Source organism: Corticium candelabrum, chromosome 6, assembly GCF_963422355.1.
Source record: "Corticium candelabrum chromosome 6, ooCorCand1.1, whole genome shotgun sequence".
NCBI classification, from domain to species: Eukaryota; Metazoa; Porifera; class Homoscleromorpha; order Homosclerophorida; family Plakinidae; genus Corticium; species Corticium candelabrum.
The window spans coordinates 5,165,276-5,184,415 of record NC_085090.1 but is presented as its reverse complement, the minus strand read 5'-3'; the positions used below and the strand labels follow the sequence as shown (position 1 = coordinate 5,184,415).

At 43.8% G+C, this 19,140-nt stretch overlaps 3 protein-coding genes across 3 annotated transcripts in view; 1 reads left to right on the top strand and 2 right to left on the bottom strand.

Annotated features, from left to right (window-relative positions):
• The window catches only part of LOC134181102 (probable helicase with zinc finger domain), a 39,187-nt gene extending 28,698 nt beyond the window's left edge, over positions 1 to 10,489 (bottom strand). Inside the window, exons 1-4 of the mRNA XM_062648306.1 lie at positions 9,436 to 10,489; positions 3,703 to 3,813; positions 3,042 to 3,218; positions 2,163 to 2,341 (exon numbers count right to left, since the gene is read on the bottom strand). Of these exons, the coding sequence (XP_062504290.1) occupies positions 2,163 to 2,341; positions 3,042 to 3,218; positions 3,703 to 3,813; positions 9,436 to 10,434 (1,466 nt within the window). The 5' untranslated portion in view covers positions 10,435 to 10,489. The remainder of the gene's footprint in view (positions 1 to 2,162; positions 2,342 to 3,041; positions 3,219 to 3,702; positions 3,814 to 9,435) is intronic.
• Positions 10,490 to 11,088: 599 nt separating this feature from the next.
• Positions 11,089 to 13,371, top strand: LOC134180824 (uncharacterized). The gene has a single exon (XM_062648010.1). The coding sequence runs from the start codon at positions 11,089 to 11,091 to the stop codon at positions 13,354 to 13,356; it is 2,268 nt and encodes a 755-aa protein (XP_062503994.1). The 3' UTR covers positions 13,357 to 13,371.
• Positions 13,372 to 13,577: 206 nt separating this feature from the next.
• On the bottom strand, positions 13,578 to 17,678 carry LOC134181176 (uncharacterized). The gene is made up of 5 exons (XM_062648395.1): positions 17,486 to 17,678; positions 17,323 to 17,418; positions 16,205 to 16,354; positions 16,085 to 16,140; positions 13,578 to 13,715 (listed from the first exon to the last, which is right to left on the bottom strand). The coding sequence occupies exons 1-5, from the start codon at positions 17,625 to 17,627 to the stop codon at positions 13,626 to 13,628; spliced, it is 534 nt and encodes a 177-aa protein (XP_062504379.1). The 5' UTR covers positions 17,628 to 17,678; the 3' UTR covers positions 13,578 to 13,625.
• Positions 17,679 to 19,140: the final 1,462 nt, after the last annotated feature.

Sequence of the window (19,140 nt, the reverse complement as noted above, 5' to 3'; positions counted from 1 at the left end):
ACCTTGATAAATTTGCCAAATAAATTTATGGTGACACCAGAGGCTCAATAGTCAGTCTATGAAAACAGCTCGCATGTTATCTTTCAAACAAGATCCGGATTATATGCATCTCGTTGTGTTACAATGTCCCGTATTCGGGTGCTTAATATGTGAACTACTTTATTGATAATCTGTGTAGCCGCCAGAGCTTTTTCTTCTCCATTGTTGCAACGTGTAGTGAAAAGAAGGTTTGGAGCATAACTTCAATGATAGATAGAATGCACCAGAGGACGAGTTTTTGTAGGAAAGGGAAGAAAGTGGACGTGCTTTCGATGCATGGCGCCTCACTTCGTAAATTTCATCCCAGGAAACGAGATGACCAGCTACCCTGTTTCGATCAGCATATGATGCAGTGTATCTTAGTCGATTGCTAACAGCAGTTTGTGTTGGTCTCGCGATTTCTTTCTTGCACAGGAGCGGATGATGAAATGGGTGGAAATGGCTGATCTTGAAATGCACGATGTGCGATATGTACATTCACTACGAAGTACTGGCGCTTTTGTGTGAATCTTCAGGCCTTCTGGTGTGCGTTGATTGTTTTGAAGGCAATTTATTGTTGTTTACGATACAGGCAAGACAATTTTTGTTTAGATGGTTTTGCACCTTGCTGGTCGGGAGCCACTTTTGAACCTCCTGTGCATTTAGCTCCACCGATAGAAGGCAATTTGTTTCCCTCATGCTATTGCATTGATGTATTTCTTTTCACTTTGCAAGAGCAGCACCAAACCATTGCTTGTAAGGGTGTCTATTGGTTGCATAAAATACGAGTTTCGTCAGCTCTTGTGACAAACAGCAGACGGGGATGAAGGTAGTAGGCAGGACTTAGGCTTTTGAGCTTTGCCAAATGCATACCCGTACTCATTGTTCCGCGTATTTCAGTCAGCAAACGTTGTACAAGCAAGCACTCTAACAAGTCGTACAATGTTGTACAAGCACATTTACTCTATTGTACCTGTAGCTGAACGTTGCTCTGTCGAGAAGAGAACATTGAACACCTAAAGGGGTCCTTGTCGTGAAATCTTGCCATAGCAATGCAAGTCACCCAACGTAAGCATTCACATTCGATAACAGCTACAAAGTCAAGACAACCGATCGTTTTCGCTGATGTTTTACGCTTTGAGATTATCCGGGTATTTTTGAAAGATAGACTACAGGGTTGTTCCGTGCACTGAGTACAGTTTCGCCAAAATCGAATGAATGCACCAAATATACATGATAAACAGTACCAGTTCAATTACACAACAGAAATTCAACATCTTGATATACCGCATCCGTCCAAATACAAACCCTGGGGCTCAAATTAAATTGTGGAATGCAATAAGCTTGTTTGGATACTAACAAAAGACCTGGGGCTTTTATTAATACAGGGGCTTATATGGTACAAAGATATTGCCTGCAGGCTAGAGAGTTGCATGTTACTTCACTTGTCAATTACGTACACAACTGGTGTCTGTTCCCATGATCGTCCAGCTACATAAAAAGTTATTTTAGTAAGTCATCTGTGATGAAGCCTTCGAAGTTTGAGTCTTCTGTAAGCACTAGATCGGCCGTCTTCTTCCTGTCTGTGACATCCACTGGCATCAGCCCAGTTGCTTCTGCTAATTGCGATTCGGCGTTGCTGAGGTACAGATGACGTTTGACTTACTTCGCAGTGCTTTGGTCCTTCATGCAGGTCATTTACTAGCCTCGCCTCAAACACAGCGTGGATTGCAGTCCCAGATGCGCTGGCAGCTGATGATGGCAGCGCATCCAGGACTGCAATCCATCCGAGCAATCCACTCTGTGTCTGGGGCTAGGCTAGGCCATTAGAGCTGCCTCTATGTCATAACCATTGGTAGTGATTCCTGCACACTTGAAAGAATATATGGCAGTTTCAAATGAGCGGTTGAGTAGGCACCTCAGCTAAAGGTTGAAACAAATCCTGCCTGTATGCTTGCAGCTGAGGGAGACAGCATGGGTCTTCTATTCAGTCTGAGTATTAAGAACAACACTTAGACTACATTGGAAAGCGGCTTGAATTGAAGCCCCGGGTTTGAATTTTGGAGGGACTTGTATTTGGTTGGATACGATAACAGCTGCACTCGCAAGGTCAGTAATAAATCAATGAAATCGTCGATGCCTACCTGCTTGAGACGTCTGGGTCGGTTACAATAACTGGTGCTATATCCGGTGGTGAGTTACCAAGAACGAGCTCACCAGCCTCGTCTAACATTTTTACAGCTAACACGCTGCCAATGAAGAATCCTTCAAATTTGAAGATCACAGTTTGAGTGAAAAACCCGGAAGAAGGTCGAAAAAGAACCTACAACAAAGTACACAAATACGCTCCCATTAACCACAAAACAACATTGTATGTAACAGATAATATATAAGTAAATAAATGATCAAGCAAGGAAAGACAGTAGACAGACAAGTAAACAAAATAAGACAAAAAGACACACAATGAGACAACAAACTGACAGACAAACAAAGAAATACAAAACAAACAAGATACACAGAGAAACCACAAAGCAATAAAGAGAAAGACAAGAGAGAAACAAAACAATGACCAAACAAACCACACGAAAACAATAACAAAGAAAACATGGACAGACAGAAAGACAGACAAATAGACAGACAAATAGACAGACAAATAGACAGGCAAATGGACACACAAGTAGACAGACAAGTAGACAGACAAGTAGGCAGAAAAGTGGACAGATGAGTAAACAGACAAGTAAACTGACAAAGACAGACAAATAGACAGACAAATAGACAGACAAATAGACAGACAACAAGATCACAAAAACTTGCGATTTAGCAAAAACCAAGTAGTTGGCTAATCAATTGATTACACAGACAAACCAGCAAACCAACATCGGGTGCCAAGACACAAACCATTACAGATGCATACGTTAGACAAACAAATCAGCACACAAATCGTGACCATCCAAATCAGTCAAGTCGTCAACAAACAAGCAGACGACTAAACAAGTATTACATATGTATAGTACGAATACTACCTTGATATCAACATAGTCTCTAGGATTTACGCGTCTGTGCAGTGCAATGCCCATTAAGTTGCAGTTCTGGAGCAGCGGCTTCGTTGGCTTGCCGGACGTCGACATGTCGACTCCGCAAATACGAAATTCGGAGAAACGAGCATCAAGTAACACGACGTTATGCAACATCTGAGGATCCTGTAAGCAAAATAATAAAACCAATAACAAGTGTAGATAAATATTAGCTACAACATAGAGAGAGTCATGATAAACAAGTGTGAGTCAACACCACACACACACACACACACACACACACACACACACACACACACACACACACACACACACACACACACACATACACACACACACACACACACACACACACACACACACACACACACACACACACACACACACACATGTGCCCTCCTTGGTATCCCCTTCCCTTCCCAATTCCTAGCCGGAACACTGAACTAGTCCATCTGACGTATAAAATGCAGCAACAACAAATAAAAACCAACAAGTGTATGATGTCATGTTTACAACATAGCTTTGCATCCGCATACCTCCATATGCATCAGTCAGTCTGCCCACCCATCCAACTTGGCACAACAAGATCCATTACTAAATCTGTTTGTCAGCCATTATTGACAGTAAACACACAAGTCTGTTTCCTTACTGTGACTGTTATACGTAGACACCACTCCACCGGCTCTTCTCTCGACCACGTCAAACTCAGCGGCTTATTGGTACTCTCGCTGATATCAACACCGTGCTTCATTTCTACAAGCTAAGCACACACAAACAAGCACCAACACTAACAACAAGTACAACAGTTCGTATCATCACCAAACACAAACGCACATCACCGAATACTACACATGATACAAACATCAAACTAACTGACAGATGAAATGCTTTGAACCAGTGTTCTTGCTAAGCTCCTTTTAGTCATGATTGTGACTTGGATTTTGCATCAATGGAATCCCAATACAACTATCAGTATCAGTGTTCGAAAAAGTGGTCAAGTTGCCATTTGACGACTAACTGAGTTCATGTGACAGCCAATTATAGCAGCAAGGTTGCCATCCTGACCACTAATGCCACTCAAGTTATGGTCGACCCAATAAAGTTTTGTTTTTATGCTGTAGAGTAGAACAGGTCAGACCGATAGTAACATCTCTGACCAGAACAATCAGTATAATTATTTGATATTAATGAAATACATGTAAAAGTCGTAAACTCCTTGACAACAAAAATTTTGTGAGGCTGCCAAGACGACGACTACGTTTGCCATAAAATTTCAAACACTGCAGTATGCAAGTGATCAAGCACGATGGTGCACTTGTTGCCTGGTGTGTGTACCAGACTCCATAACCTGATCTAACTCAAAAACGTATTTCGTGCTTGTGAACACTCGAGTTATGTGTGCATTATGCAGACCACACCGGATACAAGCTATGCATCAAGTTTCAGTTTTTTCCAGATTTTTCTCAACCGGCCCAAAGACTTGACGAAGACCCACCGCTCAGAGACTATTTTGTAGACAATCTTTTAATTTTAAATTAATTAAATGGTAAATATTTTTAATTGTTTATATACATATACTGGAGATGTCTTCGCAAGTATACCATAGATGACCTCACAGTGACAGCTTAGGAACGCTATGAGCCACCGAAAATAAACTCTAACTTGAAAGGACTGGTAACCACACACGCAGTCAGCAACAGCAAGGTTTTTATGCATTTCCCATAGAGATTCTGGCGATTAACCTTGAAACATCGCATCACCAATTGCAACATTTGTGGCCATTGGCATATTGACAGCCAAATTTTTGAACGTTAATGTTGGGTGCATCTACGCACAGACAAACAGACATACATACATACACACAGACAGATAGATAGACAGACAGACGGCCAGACAGACAGCCAGCCAGACAGAGATACAGTCAGGATCTACCATTGACTTAGATATATCTCTCGCCAAATCCCTGCAGCTCTGAAACCTTTCCCAACTCCTCATACACCAACGGGCAGCGGCTCTAAGGCGTGAAGAAGAAAAAATGAAAGAAGTACAATTCAGAGAGGAGACCAGGCAGCGCCTCTGTGAGAATGATACCTCTTGTCTTTGAGTACTTTGGAAGATAGGAAGTAAAAGGGTTTCAATATCTGCAACATCTATCTCGCAGTTCAGTCAATGAGGAGGGCAAACCAATGCCCAAGAATTCTTGGAAAATTTGGAGGAAGAGACTTGCCGTCCAACTCCAAAAATGACCCTTACAAAGAAGTTCTTATCTCTCCTCAACGGATACAGCTGCAGGAAAACTTCAGCTCTCAGTGAACAGTCATAAAAATTTAGAGACCGGGACCATAGGTCCCTTTCGTCTAGACATAATGAGTATGTGTGTTTAGTGTGTATATAGTGTGCATTGTAGTTTTAACCAGTTTTCATGTATGTACTAGATGTAATGGACATGTAGATTAGCTATTGCTTTGATGCTATACCTCACTTATGAAAATATATGTATTGAGAGACAGACGGACAGACAGACAGACAGATATCCACCACCGCAGGGAGCTGAGGAGTCGTTATACAACTACAGACAACAGACCGGACATCGTATTTTTGACTCGAACATTGGAAACAACATTGACCTAGATATCTCCCTCGCCCACCCATGGAGTAGCAGTGATTTTCGTAGCCTCTTCAAAACATGCGTCCTCATCTATATGTGCATATTTAGCCACACTTTAAAAGGCGTGGCCAGAGTTGGTGGTGCCTTGTGCTAACCCTAACCTTTCAGCTCACAAAAACACTAAATTCAAGTACTCAGTAGATGTATTGTTGAGTTCCTGCTGTAGGCATTTGCGTTCTGGTTTTTCATATGTTTACATGTACTACCTCTGTTTATCTGTCATCACCTGCAGTATGATTATAATATATCTGGCTCTCATTTATTAGTTATTTATTTAAGTTTATTAGATTATCATAAGCCCTTTCTGCAAAGGAAACCAAAGGATAAACTTTGCATATCAAAGGAATATTCTGATGCAATGGGTGGAGCGATGGTCATTATCCAGTTATCTTGTAGGATCGACTGACCAACAGCTAAAACCTTTTGACCTCTAGTAAAGCAGCTCTTATTTTAATCAGTGGTTTAATGAGCACCTGGTTGCACTCGCAGCTGGGGTTTAGCAGTTTAGTGGTCCTTCCTAGTAGACAAGAATGAAAATAATAGGATGGGTCCCGCTGTCTGAAACCTGCGTCCCAACTTCCTCAAATGCGTCCCAGGACGCATCAAATGTGTTGTAGGAAAATCACTGGAGTAGTGACATCTTTCCATCATCTGCTGGTGTTAGTGGTGCCACTGCAGAGAGAAGAGCAGACATAAAGAAAGAGAAATACAGCAAACAGCAATTACCAGGTGGCATAATTGCCACTGTAACCCCACTGGTAATGAAGCATTTTGGAGCTTGGGGGATCGATGGGTGGAAACTCCTGTGCAAATATCGAAGAAGTCATCGGACAAAGTGGGATGGCCAAACGCTGTGGAGTTTATCGACTCTGGTCCAAACACTTTCCTATTCAGCTCCAGAAGTGCAATGCTAGAGTCATCTCTAAAAAGCTATCTTCGCAGTCTGAAGACAACAGATGCGACCTCTTTGCCACCCAGTACTTCAGCCACTAGCTGGTACTGTAGGCTTTGCTTGTACACTGTAGTTTTTAAGTGTAGTCCTCATTTTGTTTTACACAAGTTTCAATTTTAGCTTAGTTTAGTTGATGAACACTACTACAGTATTTCCCGCGCAATTATCCGGTTGGGGCAACCAATTATCCAGTTGGGGTAGCCGATTATCCGATTCAGTCAATCAATTATCCGCTTGGGGCAACCAATTATCCGATTTCATTCTGCCAACTGAATATCGCGAATCAGACTCTCACGTTGCGTCGCTTGTTGTTCAGTGCTATGAGTCACAGTCAAAACTCTCTCATATGCAGGCAGATTGTTGTAGCACCGTGGGAAACACTATGTCACGATCGATCCGGCTGTATCCGCAACTGAACAGCTCTGCTCTGCCGTCTTTCCTAGCAGATCTTTTTGCAACAACCTCATTGACTTGAGAGGAGAAACCGCTGCACCACCAACAGTGACACTTGTCGCCTCGCGCCTTCATCCGGTTCTGAAGCATCGCCTAGCGAGCTGGAGAATACTCTGAGGTCTGTCGCATGAATGGAGATCTCCTAGCACTTATTACACGATACTGCAGCCAAAACGCCACTATTCGTGACAATATAAGCTCTACACATGTAACTACGAGCTGAAGACCACACATAAGCGACTCGTGTACGTGCAACGCCTGGTGTTAGCCTAGAAATTTTGATGTCTTATGTTTTTGCTGCTATGTGATGCATGGAGGCTGCAACTATGGACGTAAAATCTTGCAAGAGTACGTGTCACTGCATGTCTACTGCGTGCAAGCATTTGTAGAGGCAGACATCTACTGTAGTCTAGTTATATACTTCTGTTCTGCTCACCTAGCTCAATCTGTCAGTGACATCATGACTGTCATTGTGATGGTTCTACTAAAATACTGTAGACATAACATTTACTTTAGCAACTAACATGTGTTTATGTTTCACTTGGTACCACTAGCTAGTAGGTACAGGTCCCTCACAAACAAGAGACTACATAAAGTACTTATACAAACAAGAACATGCACATACACAAAACAAACAGGCAACAGTACGTAGTATATATTAAGAATGTTCTACATATCTTCTAATCTTGCTGCTTGTGCAGCTTTGACAGCAAGGACATGATAGAAAGCGTTCAGAGTTGAAGCTCCTGTTACTTCTTTGAGTGCATCAGGACTCAAACGTAGCAGAAGTTGCCGTCTTGCTGCGACAAGAGTCAGACCCTCCATTGCAACAACAGGACCGTTTTCACTCAACTTTCTCTTTATATAAGCCTTTAGACTCTGAAAGCAGTTCTCGATTGGATTGAGGGTGCAGCTGTAGGAAGGAAGACGAACAAGTTTGCAGTCCTCTGGCATATCTTCACTAACTCTTGCTTCCACACCGCGATGACATGGGGCATTGTCAAAGACTATGTACCGATTCCGGCCAAGACCAGGTACCATTGGTTCACCAAAGACACATTCAAAGAGTGATCTTACAAACTGGTCAAATAGATCTTGTCTAGCTCCACCTACAATTGTTGCACTATGTATGACTCCTAGACCAGAGCAAATGGCACACATTAATGTAATATTGGGCGTTCGTTGATTGTCAGCTACTCTTTTGGCAGGAAGACCTCTCACAGATCTACCTCGTGTTCTAGCTGTGTACATGCCATACCCACATTCATCCACGTAACAGAATCTGGCTCCTTGCTCATGCTCCCTTTGCAACCATTCTGCGTGCCTTTTTCTTGCATCTTTATTTTCTAGAGAATTTCTTCTCTCTGGAACCAGTTCCATCTTTTTTATGGTGATGAGCTGGCCTTCCAACTTCCTAGCAATGGTTGACTTTGATATCTCTAGAGACTTCTGCTGTAATAGTAAGGTTTGCATTTCTGCTAGAGTCAGGTCTGGGCGATCTTCGATTGAACTCAAGAAAAATTTCTACAGCTTCCTGGTTGAATTTTGTGCCCCTTGGTCCTCCTCGTCGTTTGGTGGTATATTGGCGTTGGCTGCAAATTCGATAAGCGGTGTCTTCTCTAACGCCGTAGAGGACTGCCATTTCTCGGTATGATAGTCCCCGCTGATGCGCGTTTATAAGCAAAGATCTTACTTCGTTGCTGATGGATTTTCCTCCGCGTTTGATGGTAGCGGGAGCAACGGGGACAACATCAGTACCAAGCATTATAGGACGCAAGAAGCACTACTGCTATGCCTAGCAATGACTGAATTATCGACTCATTCGGTAATCTGTTAGGTACAAAACAGCGCTTCTCTAACTACACTGCTCCTAATTAAAATCACTAGTCGGATAATTGGTTGCTCCAACCGGATAATTGATTGGCTGAGTCGGATAATTGGTTGCCCCGACCGGATAATTACGCGGGAAATACTGTAGTAGTTAGACAGTACATAGTACCCTGCATTGCAAAATGTATCATAGATAAAAGTTCAAATATATGTGATTGACAGACAGACAGAGACAGATAGACAGACAGACAGACAGACAGACAGAGACAGACAGACAGACAGACAGACAGACAGACACACACACACACACACACACACACACACACACACACACACACACACACACACACACTCACACACACAATAAGTACACCAAGCACCCTAAACCTTTCCCAAAAATCCATCACCGATTATACTCCAAATTCTGTAGGTCACTGCAACACTTTCATGATCGTCATACATCAATAACATGATCTCACCTCATTAATCTGTATCCCCGAGTTCGCGAGTTCTTCTCTCACAATCTCTACAAACAGCGGATCGCCCGTACCGCCATCATATTCGTCGTTACCTACTTCGTCGCTCATAGTCCACACAGGAGTCACCGATCTCGACAACGGAATTGCTTCGATTGAATCGTTCGACGTCAACGGCGGAAAGCCTGACATCATATCAGTCTGCAAAAGCCGTGGCATTACATCGTTGCCTCTCTGCTTCGTATGCCGAGGCGGTCGATTACTAGGAACTACTTTAAGCTTCGACTGTTTCGCCGCGTCTCGTAACTGTCTGTTCCATTCCTCGAGCTCGGCCACACTGTGAGCGAAAATACAACCGTTGCCAAACACACACCGATTTCCCTTCTCGACGTGCATACACAGTTTGTACGTATTGTTAAAATTCAATGGAGGTCGTCGACGAATCATCAAATTCACGGTCGGCTCGACCCTCGGCACCTCCTCCTGCTCTCTCCTCACATGCTCGTTCCATAACTCGATCTCCTCCCTCGAGTGCGCATAGTAGCAATTCATGCCAAACGGGCACGTGCCGTTCGTCGACAGATGCATGCACATCTTGTGATCACCAATTACTGGCGAATTGGGAGGCGGATGGGGGCGTGGCCGCGAAGCCAATTTCACAAGTTCGTCCCTCTTCGTCTGACTCCACGCCTGGAGTTCCTCGGGGCTATGCGCGAACGAGCAGGCCGAGCCCTTAACGCACGCGCCCTTCTTGAACGTGTTGCACAGTTCGTATTCGCGCACTTTCGTCGTCGGAATCGGACGAATTTGGACGAATTTTCCGACACTCGTCTTGCACACGCTCAGCGGCTTCCATTCGTGCTTGCACACGCGGCAGACGCGGAGCTTTGTCTTCTTGTCCTCTCCGGTCTGGTGAATGAGAGACAATTGAGGTTTCGCCTTGTGAGATGACGCGTTCCAACAGACGCGGCACACGTCTTTTAGGTCGAGCGTTAGCGACATTTGAACGATGCTGAGAGGCAGTCGAGTCGAGTTAGAGATTGTAACATTCGGGAAACAGCACAGAGCGGTTGACTGAAGTGCGCTTGCGCAAACAAAGCGCCATTTGTTGCCTCGCGTTCCTGAACACAATGTTTACTTGGCTGCCATGTTTCACTAGGCTGCCAACATTTTGAGCGAATTCCCAAAAAATTAGATTAATCTTACTTCTCATTCTTGCAAACTTTAGTCTCATGCATGTTTGTATCCCGCACACTGTAGATTATCAAAAAAACACATATTCGCATCACGTGACAAGCTTAGCTAGAGGTGTACGCGAGGCAGTTAATCCGGGTTTCTACAACAAGTCGTACGTCCACATTACTCGAAAACGGCAGTTTTCAAAATTTCTTTTTGCTGTATTGTTTCTAATCGCATAACAGTTTTTGTCGTAAATACTGGTAATATTTGTCAAAAGGCAAAGTCACGTAACCCTTGGTTTGCGCATCTCATCTCATGCAGTTTTTGCCTTTGTGTTCACAAATCATGCTAACATAAAATCATAAATTGTTTAGCATAAAATAAAATAAAACAGCAACGCTATAACAATCTTCTAATGGCACACATCTGTTCGACTCACGTGACTTAAATGCTAGAGTTTTCTGCGCATGCGTCGGTATGGCAAAGACCGTTTTCGTTCGGAACCTACCGTTCTCGACGACAGACGAACAGTTGCAAGAACTTTTTAAAGACGCGGGAGAGATCAAACGGAGCTACGTCGTAAGAGATCGAGGTGTTCGAGACAAATGCCGCGGCTTCGGCTATGTGACGTTTACGACGCAGGAATTAGCCGAGAGCGCCGTGAAACAGAGTATAAAAATGAAAGGACGGCTCATAAATCTTTCTCTCGCCGATAAAAGACCGTTGAAAAAGCGGTCACGTGATGTTGCCTCGGAGTCCATTTCTTCGGTTGCGAAGCGACAAAAGAGCCAATCCAAACCGCCATCCGATGTGGGACGCACTGTTGTATTGAAGAACCTCGCAGAATCGGTGACAAAGAAACAGATTTATAAAAAATGCAAAAAGTTTGGAGAAATTGAAGAGACACAGTTTCCTGTCGAGAATAGAGACGACGGCACAGCGATTGTCAAGTATTTGAAACACAAAGATGCCCGGATATGCATACGGGATCTGAACGGTCACGTGTTCAAAGGAAAATCTGTCGCGGCCGTTCTTGCTTCGAAGGAAGGCAAGGAGCCGTCGAGAGCTTCACTATTGAAATCAAGACTTATTGTGAGAAACTTGTCATTCCGGTGTTCGGAAGCCGAACTGCTGGAAACGTTTTCGAAGTATGGGAATGTGGTCGAGGTCTCGATACCTGTGAGGAAGGGGAGCGATGGCATTCGTATCGGTTGCGCGTTCGTTCAGTTTACGAACGTGTTTGAGGCTGCAAGAGCAATGAAGTACGTGAACGCAACAGAAATTGATGGAAGGACCGTGGCAGTCGATTGGGCATTGCCGAAAGACAGATACCGAGCTGCAATGGCTGACAAACATGCCGGAAGTGAGGATCCAAGTGACGTTGAATCGATGAGTGAAGAAAGTGATCGCAGTGTCGTTAGACAAGACGAAGACGAAGAAGAGGAGGAAAGTGATGCAGAAAGTGATGAGAATGGAAGTACAGAAGAGGAGAACAAACAGCCTGATGTATCTACCGTGTCTAAGAAGCTCTCGGTGAAACACTATCAACCCGATGATGCCAGCGAAGGACGAACGGTCTTTGTTCGGAGTTTGCCGTTCGATGTCGACCAGTCGACGGTCAAGGATCTGTTCTCTCAGTACGGTGATCTTCGTTATTGTCGTCTGATTGTTGACCCCAGAACCGGTCTCCCCAGAGGCACGGCATTCATACAATACAAGGAACAGAGTGGTTTCGATTATTGTCTAGCTGAAAGTAACTTGACATTGGACGGTCGTAAACTAGAAGTAATGAAGGCAATCACTCCGAGTCAAGCTAAGGACATTTCTAAACAAGCATCAAAGTTGAAAGAGAAGAAACATGAGGACAAGAGAAATCTTTACTTAGCAAAGGAAGGGTTGATACTACCAGGTTCGGCTGCAGCAAACGAGTTATCGAAGGCTGACCTTGCTAAGCGGCACAAAGCTGAGACAGAGAAACGTTCAAAGCTGAAGAATCCAAACTTTATCGTTTCAACGACAAGACTGTGTGTGAGGAACATCCCGCTGAGTGTCAACGACAGCCAACTGAAAGGCTTGTTTGCGAAGGCCGGGGGTGTTCCCAAGTCTGGAGTGTTACAAGTGAAGGTTTTGAGGAACCCCGACAGGATGGACAGCAGTGGTATTGCTCGTTCCAGAGGCTTTGCTTTCATCGAGTTTCGTGACCATCAAGCTGCCTTGAAGGCATTACGTCACACAAACAACAACCCCGACTGTTTTGGACCAGACAGACGACTGATTGTCGAATTTGCTCTTGAGAACCAGCAAGTGCTCAAATCAAGACATCAAAAGATGTCGAGACAGAAACGATTGCCGCCTAAAACGAGGCAACAATTGAAAGGAATACAAAAGAAAACGACAGTTGATAAGATCGATTCAGTTTCCGAAGGCAGTGAGAAAGTTAGTAACAGTCGCAAGAAAAAGTCTGAGAAAAGAAAGGAAATGGCACTTTCTGGTGTGTCTGGAAAGAAGTTGAATGGAAAACAACTCAAAGGTGGAAACAATAGACAGACAGCAATGCAAAGACCACAGAGACAAGAAAGGGTGAGATTGAGACGTAATGATCGAACTGGTTCGACAGAGAAGAAGAAGAAGATTAAGATCAAAGTCGATCGAGATGAAGAGTCGTTTTCAAAGATGGTGGAAAACTACAAGACAAAACTGTTTGGGAAAGACGCTTTAATGGACAGATCGCGTTGGTTTGAGTGACACTAGTGTACTGTTTCAGTAAATTCAGTTTCCAACTTGCCAGGAAGCAAGACAATGTCTAATTGCAGCAACACGCATGCGCATGCACGCATTTATGTCGGAGTCGGTATTGTTCACGTGCTCATACGTATACCTAATACTCTATATTTCCATTGCAACACAAACTACCGCAATGCATTGTAAACGTATTCTTGTCACATGCCAGTGCTGCACTTGACAGTCAGCTATTGATGCGCCAAGCGTACTGTACCGAACCGACACAGTCGAGGTCACTTATTCGTGAAAATGCTGATTGTGACGTCGACGCAGGCGAGAACGACTCCATCCTGATCAATGGCTTTTATGGTCACGCTCCCTCCCTGCAACAGCTCTTGATTAATATTTCTCTGATATTACCCGAGGCATGAAAAACAATTAATTAATTAATTAACTAGAAAATGAATGGCTACATGTAAGTGCTACAGTAACTGGAGGGCATCTTGTTCAGCAAGTTTTGTAAATATTAATTAATTAATTAACTTAATTAGAACAACTTTATGCAAGGCATAGTTTTCCGCATTGATAGATTGCTATACCTAGTCTTCCTTTCATAGACAAAATATTTGTGGTTCAAATTACTTGAATTTGTGAGACTCACTGTATGAATAGCTCACCGCATCTAGCGACGCAAATCTCTATGGAAGACACTCATGACGGTGGATCTAGACTGGTGGAATGCATCTCACAATACACTAGACTTTATATTGGAGGGATGCATCCCACAATACAATAGACGTATTGGAGGGATGCATCTCTCAAGCACTAAACTAGGTATTGGAGAGATGCATCTCACAATACACTAGACTATTGTATTGGAGGGATGCATTTCACAATACACTAGACTATGTAGTGGAGGGATGCATCTCACTAATCTATTGTATTGGAGGGAAGCATCTCACAATACACTAGACTAGCCTCGCAAGCCAGGCTTTTCCGCGCAGTCGCTGAGCTAACCGCACGTGAATCACACGAGGAGGAGGAGCTTTTACCGGAATTGCTCCAGCGCGAGAAGAGCCTGGTCGCTTTCCAGAACGTCATAGTGACGTAAGACCCTGGATCCGGTTTCATAGTTTGTATAAGGCTAATTCGATTTCCTAAAGAGCTTGTTAACGTAATTGCGCTGATACATGAAGCAGAGAGGTAGCCCTCCGCGCAGAGCGCGTGAACACGAAATCCAGTGAAGCTGTTGATGGACAAAGTGCTGGTGAATAATGAGCGTAGGAATGGCCTATATGGGACTGGTCCGCTGAACCTACACTCTCCAGCAATGTTTCTTTCTACTAAACTCATCTGCAGGTTTGCGCGAATTGAAACCGACGTAGAACTGTTCACCACTCTTGCGCGTCTACTCTGACATCTATAGTCTGTGGGGGAAATGGTGTGAGAACTGCCGGCCCAGTTTCACTCAATAGTTCATGAAAACAGTGGCCTAGAGCTTGTTTTCCTCTCCACGTCATGATCAGATTGGCGTGTATTGCTAACGCAGTCTATGTGACGGTACTTTCGACTCAGCAAGCAGCACTTTTGTACGATATTGGCTCTCCTCACGGTGAACTGGAAACATCTAGGCATGGGAAAACAGCAGTGCAGTGGACCTACCATGTTCAGGAAGTGTAGAGTTGACTCGTAGTTGCACGTGTACTACGTACGACTTGTTTCAATGCACGGACTCTGATTGCTACATATATACACTAACCGCGTACAATGACTTCATTTCTCAAACTACCGCACTGCAGATCTAGATTCGGCGGTGTGCTGTTGGCGAAACTGAATGCTGAAAAGGAGTCGTGACACTGCAGAATATTACATGGCTGAGCTGTCTGCATACGTACTAGAAGCGAACGATGATGTCAACTACGTACTTCGTGCAAAACAAGCAAGTGTGTGAAGCGATGTCGCGTGTTCTCAACTTTCATACCTACACGCTTACCTAATAGAATTAGCTTTATCAAGCTATGAAACCGGATCGGGGGTCCCACGTCACTATGACGTTCTCGAAAGCGACCAGGCTCTTCTCGCGCTGGAGCAATTCCGGTAAAAGCTCCTCCTCCTCGTGTGATTCACGTGCGGTTAGCTCAGCGACTGCGCGGAAGAGCCTGGCTTGCGAGGCTAACACTAGACTATTGTATGGTAGGGATGCATCTCACAATACGATAGACTGTTGTATTGTAGGGATGCATCTCACAATACAATAGACTATTGTATGGTAAAGATGCATCTCACAATACGATAGACTGTTGTATTGTAGGGATGCATCTCACAATACAATAGATTATTGTATTGGAGGGATGCATCTCACAATACACTAAACTATTGTATTGAGAGATGCATATCACAGTACACTAGACTATGTAGTGGAGGGATGCATCTCACCAGACTATTGTATTGGAGGGAAGCATCTTACAATAGAATAGACTATTGTATGGTAGGGATGCATTTCACAATACGATAGACTATTGTATTGTAGGGATGCATCTCACAATACAATAGACTATTGTATGGTAGGGATGCATCTCACAATACGATAGACTATTGCATTGTAGGGAAGGGTGCATCTCACAATACGATAGACTATCGTATTGGAGGGCTGCATCTCACAATACAAAAAAATTAATTACTAACAGATTAGTTGCTATCAATAACGATCAAACACTAAATTATATACAAGCAATGCTGCGCATGCGTATACCTTTAGCATGTTCTTCAACCATCCAATTTGTCTAGCCGTTTCGTAAACGATAAGCTCTACATATGTCGCAATTAATTAATTAATCGCGTTAATAAAAGTTGTCTAGTGTAGACTACTCACGGTTAGGCTTAATTGGACATTGTATTTCCGCCTTTCTTTTCACCTGATTCTGACAGAAATCCATTTCGTTATTGTTCAAGTGCTCGTATCCCAAAATAGTATCGATTTCGATGTTTTCCAAACGAAACTTGAGACTCGTTATGAGTTTCACTAAAACAGGAAGTCGATCAACTGTCACACTGAAATCGGTATAGAAATCATCTCTGGTCCGGAGTGATTCGAACTGCTTGGTCATGCATTGCGCGATAACTTTCACTGTGTGTATTGCGCTTTGTTCAGTTGCTGGTCGTAGTGCTTATAGTGTATACATACTGTCGGAAAACTTGAAAGTTTTTAGGGCTATGGCTACCCCTAGAGACGTCACTGCATGGCCCAATAAATTGAGGATCAAAGGAAAGGCCATAGCAGAGTTGTTACGTGTTCCACTGATACGTCATTAGCTAAACTTGGCTTGTCACAAGTCTATGGATGTGACTGTGAGGACCGGACTACACACACACACACACACACACACACACACACACACACACACACACACACACACACACACACACACACACACACACACACACACACACACACACACACACACACACACACACACACACACACACACACACACACACACACACACACACACAGTAGGAATGGGCTCCGGAGATTGAGCATGTAGTAGACGGCATACAGTAGGTCCATGTGGCGTGCCTCAGGAAAGGCCTCATTCGTTCCCACGCATACAGATTCATCGATAATCTACTTTCAAAGTGAGAGATGGTGGTCATAAGTTTACTTCTGTCGCTAGGCTGGGACGTAGGGGGTCGGACGAACCGCCCGCTTAGCTGTAAAGGTCCGCTTTCTATCCAAATTCGCTTGATCCATCTTTGGCTCCTTCACATCTAGGTAGACTCGACCTCTTGCCCTAAGTTTAGAGTTTTTGCTTTCGACTCTAGCAAAGTTACTGAAATCGAATAAAATGGTGTATGAGTGTGTCCTCCGCCTGTGGCGCCTCTAAATCACATTTGATGCAAATTACTGAAAGGCTAGTTGACTGAGTTCCGGTAGACTACGCCAAATTTCTTACATTCAAGAGCAACATCGACGTCGACTGTTTCACTCACTTGGTCTAGCCGTCACCTTCAAGTGTATGGAATTCGCAAGCTTGTCGACGGGAATGCCCGACACGTTGAGTGAAAAGGAATCGATTTCGCTAAATCCTGCAAGATCGAAAGACGCCGTCATACCGATTTTATGAAAGCTTTACGCTGCCATGATAAGACTTACCGCACGGAGTGATGCACAGCGAGTCGGTACATGGTGGCAAAGTGACCTTTGGGACGTGCTCCTTTTCCCTAGACGACTGCACACATGTGTACAGCGTGGCCAAGGTCAGAATTGTTACCAAGTGGTGATGGAATGACTTCATTCTTTCAAAGCTCGTCCGACTCGTCGACGTCGTTTCTGCAAAGTGAAATATTGCCTACAACGCGTCGAATTATGTGTGACCGCCTCGATATCGCGCGTCATCGTCAGATTGTAAGGGACGGAAAAGTTCATATCCGGTGTAACGCATGCGCATTGTACACTGGCTTATACACAGTAACACTGATGCAACGAGATAGGCGATTACATTTAGCGCACGCTAAGCGTAAATCAAAAGCTCATTTGCAGATATAGATAAAACTTCGATGTTTCCTGATTGCATGCCAAACCGCTATGATTATAACAGATAGCTACGAAACCGATACTTCGTAACTTTGCTGTTGTAGCAGACCGTTGGTGTTGCTCAATACAAATATATTGAGCATGCGGACTGACGGGATCACGCGAGTCCTTCAACTTGTATGACGGTGGCCTTCTATAGAGGATAACTCATTGAGCGGCTGGCCCCAATCTATAGAAGCTACTCGGAGCAATTGTGATTATCTAGAAGCCGAAAGTTCTCAGTTTCTCGAGAGACTTTAGATTACATTGTACCGGTCAGAATTAGATTAAAGTAACGCCCTGTTTTCAAGATTGCGGCATTATGACACTTTCAATAATGCACTTTCTATAGGCGCAAGCGTGACCTCTCAGCATATATACGTATCTCAACCATCAGTACAGTCCATGGACTGGTAAGGCATGCAGACCTGCATTTATCGAAGAGCTATATATACACATGCAGTAACACCGGCTTATAGCTAGTGTAATGTACCGGTAGTACTGTACTAGTATCTAGACGGTTTCCGCTTCGGGTGAGATTGCGTTCTAAATTTTGCTTGGAGGACTCACGGAGGTTCAGCTATATCACTATACGTCTAGGCATACGATAAAGACTAACGACGCGACGTAACTGCGAATACTTCCAACTTTGAAGTCTTCAGGTCGAATATTCTCTCACTGAGACTTTAAACTGAATGAAGTGGAGTATTTGAATAGATCATACTCTAGATATAGATCCGATGCATTTTAACTAACTACACTCTAGCTTAATAACAACAATAATGCAATCATGCACCAACCGAATAAGTCATTCGTTGATTAAATTTTAGTTTTATAAGTCCGGTGTACAGTACGACGGTGGCACAGCGTCCTGGAAGCTGAAAAGAACGCTCACACGAGCTTTAGCAAAAACTCTGGCGCTGTACACCATACACACAATGCAACCTACACGGCGCTGCAAAGTAACCAAGTGTGTACTTGCGACAGACATTGACGACGACGTCTTGCTTTTGTTGCTGCTGCGGCGTAGTCTCAAGCGTTTTCTTTCATTTTTAGGTCCTTGTAGAACTTTGACTGGACTTACTAAAGGCAGGGAAAACCAAGCACACACCCAATAAAAAATTCCATCGATGCCATATGTGAACAAATAGAATATCCCGGATACGTCCTGTCGCTCTGACTGACTATCGATTGGTTGAAACTGAGCACGTGATGTCATCGGAAGCTGGGTCTCT